This window comes from Triticum dicoccoides, chromosome 4A (genome assembly GCF_002162155.2).
Source record: "Triticum dicoccoides isolate Atlit2015 ecotype Zavitan chromosome 4A, WEW_v2.0, whole genome shotgun sequence".
Taxonomy (NCBI): domain Eukaryota; kingdom Viridiplantae; phylum Streptophyta; class Magnoliopsida; order Poales; family Poaceae; genus Triticum; species Triticum dicoccoides.
Window position 1 is genome coordinate 112,131,152 of NC_041386.1, and position 10,220 is coordinate 112,141,371.

The following is a 10,220-nucleotide window of genomic DNA, read 5'->3' on the forward strand; positions in this document are numbered from 1 at the left end:
ATGAATTTACTTTATGTTGTAAAATAATAAATTCTTTGGAAAGTGTTGGTATGGAGGGCACCCATGGATATGGTTAGCCATGGAAAGTGAAAGTATGGTGGGAAAAGGAATAAACTTTATTTTTTGTTTGGGAACCGCCTATGATATATCTAGCATGGAAAGTGTTGGGAGCTCTAAGTCGTTTTCGTTGGTGGGAAAAGTATGCCTCTCAAAATGTTTTTATCTCTCAATTTTCTCTTTGAGCTCTGGCACCTCTACAAATCCCTACTTCCCTCTGCCAAGGGCCTTTCTTTTACTTTATGAAATTTTTATTTTTAATTTGAGTCTCCATCTTCTCTTATAAAGCACCAACTAGGGGCACTATGATCGTACTTGAGCATTGGGTGTAGTTAATATGCGAGTGTGTTTCATGAATGGATCAATGATTGAGCATGATGGTCTAGGGATAACTTATTTTAGCGTTGATATTTTGAAAGACATGGTTTCTTGGTGATATGCTTGAGTATTGATGTCCTCATGTCAAATTATAGACTATTACTTTGAATCATTCAAGTCCAAATGTCCATGCTACAAAAGAAAAGAGTATATGATGAATATGATAGGTAGCATTCCACAACAAAAATTCCGTTTGCTACCCTCTCCCTCTCCCACCATGTTCTCTCCCTCCTCTCCCACCACCTCTACCTATGGCGATCTCTGATCTAGATCCATGGAGGGATTACTACACTGGGATTTCTCCCCCAGACAGGCGGTGGAGGCACAAGTGCATGCTAGGTTTGGATCCACAGTCCATTTCTCTCCCCATGCAACGGCCAAGGAATTCTTTTTGGTTGTGGCTTTCTCCTCTGCCTCATTCCCTCTCTCTGAAGAATCAGTTGGGCTTGCTCTTCAATGTTGCATTGGTGGATCATCTGTTGGTTTCCGTGTCAAGCATTTGGCTGGTAGACACTTTCATTTTTTGTTGGCATCCAATAAAGTGGGGCATTTCATCTATGGACTTAAGGACCATATTTGGCCTGATTTCATCTGTCATTTTAATCTTTATCGCCACAATTCTTGGAACCACTCTTTTGTGAATTCCTCTTGGCATTCGGATAAAGAGCTCAATGAGATATCTCTACGTTCCCCTATGGCCATTAAATCAAAGCTTGGTTTCCTACATGCTAATCGTTCTAAGGATGATAACACGTTATTGGAGTTGAAAAAATTTGGTTGCTCATCCTATTGTGAACCATCATGGCTCAATCTTGGTGATGATCTAGTGATTCCTTTGATCCGCAAGGATCGAGATGTCTCTCAATCTAGGGCAAAGCTTAATTTTGGCTCTTTTGCATCAAGCACAATCAGTGGGCCGATAAGTGATTCAGTGGCAGCAACGGACATTTGTTTTGGTAAATTCGAATCTGTCATTATTACTGATGAGGCATGCAAGGAATCTGTATTTATTGGTAATCATTTTCGTAATGAATGATGGAATTCCATCCCGGGTTTCATTCTGCTGCACATTCTGGATTATAGGCAGGCTGGTTATTCTGATTTGGAGATTGTAAAAGCTTGGGATATTGCCTCGGTCCCACCTTCAACCTTTATTTATAATAAAATGAACATCTGCTCCAACTGCAAATCCTTGGGCCACCTGGGCTGTGATTGCACTCTTTCGGTTGGCCTACCAGAATAGGTTCCTTTGACACAATCGGGCTCTGGGCCAGTGTCTTCTGTTGGACCATCTTGCGCTATTTGTTGTTCGGATCATCATTTTTCTGCTTTGTGTCCTTCCAAATTATTTTGCAACTACTGTAAATTGTTGGGACACTTTTATTCTGAATGTGGCAATCCGGATTGTAACTACCTATGGTGGCAACCTAAAGATCGGGATAAAAGTGACTCGCTCAGGATTGACTATACCTCGAACTCAATATCGGAAAATATCCCCAAAGAATCCGCTATGGCTGCTTGTTTTCCTTCTACTGACTAGCTCATTACTTCTGATGCAACCCAATTCCCTATCAAATCGCTGGTCAGTAAGAATAATATCCCCACTTTCCTTACTGTGATGAACCATAGACCGAGGTACCACAAAAAACAAGTAAAGAAATCAATCCCAATCCTTAATTGTGGTGCATGCAGCTTGGTTGGACACCTGGCGCAATTCTGATGGAAGAGGACGGGGGCGGCGAGACTAGTTTGGCAGCCCAAGACCCCTGCCGTTCCGCATTCCTCCTCCTCTATTTCCCCCAGCTCCAGCTCTCCTCCACCAGAAACAATGGCAAACTACCTTGTCAATATCGTCCCCTACCTCCCAACGGGGATGACGATCGAGCTTGGGCCGGAAAACCGTGTTGTTCGTGGAGACATGGCGGTGCACCCCACTGCTCCTCTCAACCACGACTTCCTTGCCATTGCGGAGGTCAATCGACATGTTCCGTTTCATCAGAAGGCTGGCCTCCGGGAGGTAATCACTGGACTATTGCGTGAATCCCACATCTTCCCTTCTGAGGTTGATGATCATCCGCTGGGCATCGCTATTTATGGTTTTGCAAACCCCTTGGTACAAGATAATGTTGTGGGCACTACCTTTGAGATTGATGCTGATGTTGAGGGTGATATGAACATTGTTGTCTCATTCGTGCCGCATGATGAAGCTCTAAATATGAGGCTTACATCTTATGGTCCTTCTATTTGGATTCTTTATGTGGGATTTCTCTATGACTACCAGACATACCACTACCTGCACAGATCCGTTGATAGCTTTGGTAGTTTGATTCATTGGCATAACCCCAAAGGAGACAGAAAGTTCGTTCTGATTAGAGCCAAGGTAATCAGTCTTCGTCTGGTTCCAAAAAGTCTTGTGGTCCGTTAGTTGGGAGGAGACAGACGCAGTTGGACTGTCTGTGTCACCATGCTGTGGAGCAGCGACTGGAATGCCCATCTGCCTGAGGTGCCGCCCGCCGGAGAAGATCCGCCTCCTGAGAATGGTATACCTCATCCTCTCTATGGTGATGAACTCATCGCCGAACAACTATATCAGCTCCAGCTCAATAACTGGATTGCACAGCAAGGGGCAGCAAACAATGCTCCAATAGCCAATGAGGGGGTGGATGTGTAGAATGTGGAGGTGGAGTTTCAGCCCAAGTGGAGTGAATGGCCAGCCCCTCCACCACAAGCTCCGCCTGCTCTGTACAACTTCCAGGAGTGGCTGGCAAATGAGGGACTGCAGGTTCAGGATGGTATTCACCCTACTGATAACATACTGGACAGCCCAGCTGCTACATGGAATGATTCTATTTCTCTTCACAGCAGTTCTGAATCCAGCTCGGGGTCTGAGGACTTGGTCCTTGTCCCTGTTTCCATCATGCAAGCTCTATAGAGAAACAGCTCTCTTGTTTTTAGTCCTGCTTCTTCTCAAGACCTGGTGGCTCCTCAAGGCTTCACTGACACAACTACTGGCTCTGAAACTCAATCGCACAATCTCCAGTTCAACATACAGGTTTCAAATGCTGGTATTAACATCAATTTCTCTGCTGATAATGACTTGATCAACTCTATGCTATTGAATGAACCCTTGTCATATGTTCATGTCACCAACTTCTTGCCAAGCAGAATCATGCCCACTTTGGCCACTTTTGGGCCTTGGGCACAGGGTTGTGGTATAAGGACGGCTAGTCTGAATATCCAGCTTGTGATGACCACAACTGACAGTGGACAGATTGATGCTTCTGCTACTGTCTCCTGCTTTGATGCTACACGTACTTATAGTTCTTCCACTCAGGTTTGGCTCATTGACAATAATGTGTCCTCCAATGCTCAGAACAGCAATGTGACTATAACTGAACTTCCTGAGATTCAGTCCTCTACTGACATCTCTACTGCCTCGCTGGTTCCCTCTGATGGCGTGGATCACTCTGGCTTTGTCCTGGTGTGCGGTGGATCCTCGGTCGGAGTGCCTAGGAGCAGACGCAGCAAATCCAAAGCCCCAATTTCTGTCTCACAAGTTCGACGCAGTAGCCGATCCAACAAGTACGATGGATTTAAAGTGCCTCTCATCACTGACAGCAAGGCCAAGACATCAAAAGTTAAACCTAGGATCATCCCCAATGTGACATCTGCGATTGTTATCACTGAACTGTCTAAGGATCAGGATGCTGATGTGCCACCACCACTGTAAATCTCGGAGATTCAAACGATTGGATCCCACCAGTGTGCAATCCCTCCTGAAGAGCTTACTGAAGAAATGCTCCTGGATGATCAGGCGGGTGGTCCCTCTAATGCTTAAGTTTTCCTGCTTTTCATTTTAGCTTGTAATGGTACTCCTTTAAAATTGGAACGTCCTCTGTTGGAACGTCCGGGGCCTAAACTCCGATCCTAAGATTTTGGCACTTTCGAACGCTATTTCATCTAGTGGCTGTGCTGTGATTTGCTTGCAAGAAACTAAAAAGCCCTCCTTTGATAATATGTTCCTTAAATCTTGTTGTCCTATAAGGTTTGATAAATTTGCTTACATACCCTCTCGAGGGGCCTATGAGGTATTGTGACCATTTGGAACAGCTCCAGTTTTACTGGTACAGTAATTATTGAAGAAGAATTTGCACTGGTTATCAAATTCAAGTCCACTCAGTCGGCCCAAGAATGGACTCTCGTGAATATCTATGGGCCTTGTCAAGGCGATTTACGTGTGGATTGTACAAACTGGCTTTTAAACCTAAATATCCCCACTACTGAAGATTGGCTACTCATTGGTGACTTCAATTATATTTGAAGCCCTACAAATCGTAATAAACCAGGAGGTAACATTAATGTCATGATAACGTTCAATGATTTCATTAGATCTCAAAGCCTCATTGAACTTCCAATAAAAGGCAAAGCATATACTTGGAGTAATATGCAGGATGAGCCCTTGTTAGAACAACTTGATTGGTTCCTCACCTCTAATAATTGGACTCTTTCATACCCAAACACCATGGTTAAACCCCTAGGAAAACATGTTTCTGATCACATTCCTTGTGTGATCACTATAGAAACATCTAGACCAAAAAGTAACTTGTTCAGGTTTGAATCTTTCTGGGTGCAACATCCTGGGTTTATGGAATTGGTTTCTGATGTTTGGACTAGACCAGTTAACTCCCCAAATGCTGCCACAATTCTCTGCCGAAAATTCAAAATGCTAAGATATGAACTCAAGCACTGGAGTAAAAATACTTCAAAGCTTAACACAGCCATACAGAATTCTAACTCCACTTTGGCAGATCTTGATGCTCGAGAAAACAAAATATCATTAACTATTCCAGAAAGCAATTTAAGGAAAATCCTGAAGAAGCACATCCTTTGGTTATTAAATTATCAGAAACAATATTGGAAGAAGCGATGTACCATCCGTTGGGTTAAATTTGGGGATGAAGACCCAAAATTCCTTAAAGCACTTGCATCCGAGATATATAGAAGAAATGCAATCACTTCTCTTAGGCTTGATAATGGTACAACTATGGAAGACCATGCAGGAAAAGAGGCCCTAATTTATCACACATACAAAGAAAAGGCTTGGGACCTCTGGTAATTACCAAATGAAATTTGACCTTCCCAACATCATCAAAAGAAGAGAAGATTTGGATCAACTCACGGCACCTTTCTCAAGGCAAGAAATTGACAATGCCATAAAAGAAATGCCAGCTGATAGAGCGCCTGGCCCGGACGGTTTCATGGGGCATTTCATTAAATCTTGCTGGCACATTATTAAGGAGGACTTCTATAGGCTGTGTGACCAGTTCCATGAAGGGACTCTAAATTTGGAAAGCATCAATGAAGGCTTCATCACTCTCATACCTAAGGTTTACTCACCTGAAACAGTAAATGATTTTCGGCCTATCACTCTTTTAAATTGCTGTCTCAAAGTGATAACTAAGCTTCTTGCCAACCGTCTACAAAAGATCATTCTAAAAATAGTTCATCACAATCAATATGGTTTCATTAAGCGAAGAACTATACAAGACTGTCTCGCTTGGGCCTTTGAATATATCCACCAGTTTCAAACCTCCAAGCAAAAAATCGTACTTCTCAAGCTTGATTTCGCTAAAGCTTTTGATACAATACAACACGGTGCTATGCTTCAAATTATGAAACATATGGGATTCATCGATAAATGGCTGTCTTGGATCAAAAACATATTCTCCACTAGGAAATCCTTGGTACTTCTTAATGGTGTCCTAGGCAGACAGTTTATTTGCAAAAGTGGTGTCCGACAAGGAGACCCCCTGTCCCCCCTCATCTTTGTCATCGCCGCAGATCTGCTTCAAGTTGCCATTAATGACGCGTTCCGACAGGGGAAGATCAGACTGCCTTTTGATAGGTAGGGTCAGCATGATTACCCAGTTATTCAATACGCTGACGACACAATAATTATCATGCCGGTGTGCCCCAACCAAACACACACTATGAAAGGGGTCCTTAATGATTTTGCCATCTCCATTGGACTCAAAATAAACTTTCATAAATCAACACTTATACCAATAAACTGCGATGATGATCTTACAAGTGAGCTAGCTGGTATTTTTGAATGTACGATTGGAAACATGCCTTTCACTTACCTTGGCCTACCCCTTCGCACTAATAAACCCTCCATTCAAGACTTAATGCCACTGGTGTGCTCTGTTGAACGAAGAATGACTTCTACTTTGGCGATGATGTCGTACGGAGCAAAGCTGTCTTTGGTAAACACAGTCATCACCTCACTTACTATCTTCGCCTTATGCACGTTGAAGTTTCCCCCCAAAATTTTGGAGCTACTTGATAAGATTCGTCGGAAATGCCTCTGGACTAAGAAAACTGAGCAAGGGGAGAAATGCACCTCCTTGGTTGCCTGGGATAGGATTTGTCGCCCAAAAGAAAATGGAGGCCTTGGGATCATCAATTTAAAGATCCAAAGTGATGCCCTCCTACTCAAATACTTACACAAATTTTATAACCATCATGACCTACCTTGGGTTGACCTCATTTGGTCTACTTACTACTCAGACAAGATACCACATGCTTCCGACCCTTGTGGCTCATTTTGGTGGCGAGATGTTCTTAAATTAACTCCAATCTATCGTGGCATATCCAAAGTGGAGATTTACCGTGGCGACAAAGTACTCATGTGGAAGGATTTATGGCTTGAAGATATCTTATCTGACTCTCACCCAAGGGCCTTCTCCTTTGCTCGAAATGAAGATATATCCGTGCAACAATTTCTCACTATCACCTCCCTCGACGAGGCGTTCCACCTTCCTTTATCCATGCAAGCGCGTGATGAGGTCAGAAATATTCAACACCTTGTTGCCCACGTCACCTTAGACAATGGTCACAACATAAAGGATGTTTGGTCTTATATCTGGGGGACAACTGAATATGCTGCTAGAAGGTTCTATAAATTCTGCTTCAGAAATGTCAAAGCTCACAAAACGTACCATTGGTTGTGGAAATCAAAAGTTACAGTCAAGATAAAAGTCTTTGGCTGGCTTCTCCTCTCTGATCGCCTCAATACTAGAGACATGCTCAAGCGAAGGCACTATAATGTTGGAGACGATCTAAGCTGCCTCCTCTGTGGTCATGCCCAAGAGGATGTTGATCACATGATCCTCAACTGTCCATTTAGTAAACATTGCTGGTCCAGACTTGGGATGAATCCAGAACAACATACCACGCGACTACCCTGGTTGGAAACGGCCAAGAAAAACTGGAATAAACCTATGTTCATGGAGGCATTCATTCAGGCATCTTGGAGTATTTGGAAGGAGAGGAATGACAAACTATTCAGACAAATCAACCCCTCCTACAACTCTTGGCTAGATAGATTTAAAACAGATTTTGGTCTTCTTCAATATAGGGTCAAAGAAAATATGAAGGACTTCATTTTCCTTTTGTTAGACTCCCTTCCTTCTGACTAGTCTGCTTTTGCTAGTCTTGCCACCCCTTGCCACAAAGTGGCCAGGGTTGCCCCTTGTAAACATCTTGTACAATGTAATGTAAATGTTTGAAAGGTAATATATATCACAGTGGGAGCCTCTCCCACTGTCACAGGCTTCAAAAACAAAAATTCCATTTTAAATTGCTACATTATCATGATAAGTTTTATGAGAAAGAGTTGTTGTTATGATGCTAGGAAAAGTGATTGAAATTATCATCGATCAAACTTGTGCACTTTGCTAGCATTGACACTTCATAAATTGTTTCTTTTATCATTTACCTACTCAAGGATGAGTAGGAATTAAGCTTGGGGATGCTGATACGTCTCCAACATATCTATAATTTATGAAGTATTCATGCCATGTTTACAACAATTTTATATGGTTTTGGTATGATTTGCAAGGAACTAACCCGGACTGACGTTGTTTTTAGCAGAACTACCATGGTGTTCTTTTTTGTGCCGAAATGAAAGTTCTCCAAATGAGCTGAAACTTTTTGACGATTTTTTTGGAACAAAAGAGACCCCCGAAGCTTCGTGGAAGGACTAGAAGGTAAAGGAGTAGGGCACAAGACACCGGGGCGTGCTTGGTGGGCCTGGCTTGCCCCGGTGGGTTGTGCTCACCTCGAGGCCCATCTTAGTGTGAAACCAACTCCAAAAAATCCTATAAATAGAGAAACCATCAGAAATAAACCTAGATTCAAAGTTCCGCTGCTGCAAGGCTCTGTACCATCGAAAACCAATCTAGACCCCGTTCCGGGACCCTGCCGGAGGGGGGAATCATCTCCGGTGGCCATCTTCATCATCTCGGCGGCCACCACGATGAGGAGGGACTAGTCCACCCTCGGGGCTGAGCGTTTGTACCAGTAGCTATGTGTTTAATATCTCTCTCTCTCTCTCTTGTTCTTGAGATGTCGCGATCTTGATGTATCGCGGGCTTTGTTAATATAGTTGGATCATATGGTGTTTTCCCCTCTCTATCTTGTGATGAATTGAGTTTTCCCTTTGAGATTTCGTTTTATCGGATTGAATACTTTTATGGATTTGAGAGCGCTTGATATATGTCTTGCAAATGAATACTCGTGGTGACAATGGGGTATTATTTTGATTCACTTGATATATGTTTTGGCACTCAACTTACGGATTCCTGAGGTGACATTGGGGTAATATACGCATATGGGTTGATGCACGTTCTTGTCTTTGCTTCTCCCATAGAAATCTTGGGGCACTCTTTGAAGTTCTTTGTGTTGGATTAAGTATTATGAATCTGAAATTATTTGGTGTTATTTTAGTACAAACTCTTGGATAGATCGATCGAAAAGAATAGCTTCGAGGTGGTTTCGTACCCTACAAATAATTGCTTCTTATGTTCTCCGCTAGATAGGAACTTTGGAGTGATTCTTCATCGCACTTTGAGGGGTGGTTATATGATCCAATTATATTAGCACTGTTGAGAGATTGCACTAGCGAAAGTAAGGACCCTAGGCCTCATTTTCAAGCATTGCAATACCGTTTTTATGCATGTTTACTATTTGCTACCTTGCTGTTTTTATTTATTCAGATTATAAAAATATATTTCTACCATCCATATTACACTTTTATCACCATCTCTTCACCGAACTAGTGCACCTATACAATTTGCCATTGTATTAGGTGTGTTGGGGATACAAGAGATTTCTTGTATTTGGTTGTAGGGTCGTTTGAGAGAGACCATCTTCATCCTACACCTCCCGCGGATTGATAAACCTTAGGTCACCCACTTGAGGGGAAATTGCTACTGACCTACAAAACTCTGCGCTTGGAGGCCCAACACGTGTCTACAAGAATAAGGTTGCGTAGTAGACATCAATCCCCTGAACCAGACCTGGGTATCTGATCTCATCTCACATGTCCTGAAGACTTCGTGGTGTCACTGGGGAGTTGCCGAGCGAAAGCCTTGCGCTTTGTCGCAGATGACGGTGACGCTCGTGGGTGTCACTCTCTTCCTAAAGATGTCCTTTGTGCTCCTCTTCGTGTCGAGTACCGGGAGAAGACCCTTGTCCCTTTTGGACTCGGGAATGGCGATGCTTTGCGTTGTTTTCTCTCTTGGGGCGTTGTCGTGAAGCTTAGGTTTTTAGGGCGTTGTGTGGCGTTGTATCCAGCTCTACCTATGTTCTCTTTTGGCATCATAGTCGCTTGTGTTATGTATGATCCGATCATCATGGGATCGGCATTGTACAAGAGTTAACTCACCATCTTGTATCGTTCAGCCGTGTACTTGGTGTTGGGTATCGTTGCATGGAAAAAA

The 10,220-nt window shown here is 43.0% G+C and overlaps 1 protein-coding gene across 1 annotated transcript; it reads left to right on the forward strand.

Moving 5' to 3' along the window:
- The first annotated feature begins 5,558 nt into the window (after nt 1–5,558).
- LOC119283440 lies at nt 5,559–7,916 on the forward strand. Its single transcript, XM_037562993.1, has 3 exons — nt 5,559–6,163; nt 6,455–6,799; nt 6,986–7,916. Exons 1-3 carry the CDS (start codon nt 5,559–5,561, stop codon nt 7,914–7,916), a joined length of 1,881 nt encoding a protein of 626 aa, XP_037418890.1.
- The last annotated feature ends 2,304 nt before the right edge of the window (nt 7,917–10,220 follow it).

Coding starts and splice junctions, on each gene's coding strand:
- LOC119283440 (XM_037562993.1), top strand. CDS start 5,559: ATGAAATTTGACCTTCCCAACATCATCAAAAGAAGAGAAGATTTGGAT. Junction 6,164..6,454: donor TGGATCAAAAACATATTCTC/CACTAGGAAATC, acceptor TGATTTTGCCAT/CTCCATTGGACTCAAAATAA. Junction 6,800..6,985: donor GATAAGATTCGTCGGAAATG/CCTCTGGACTAA, acceptor GGTTGACCTCAT/TTGGTCTACTTACTACTCAG.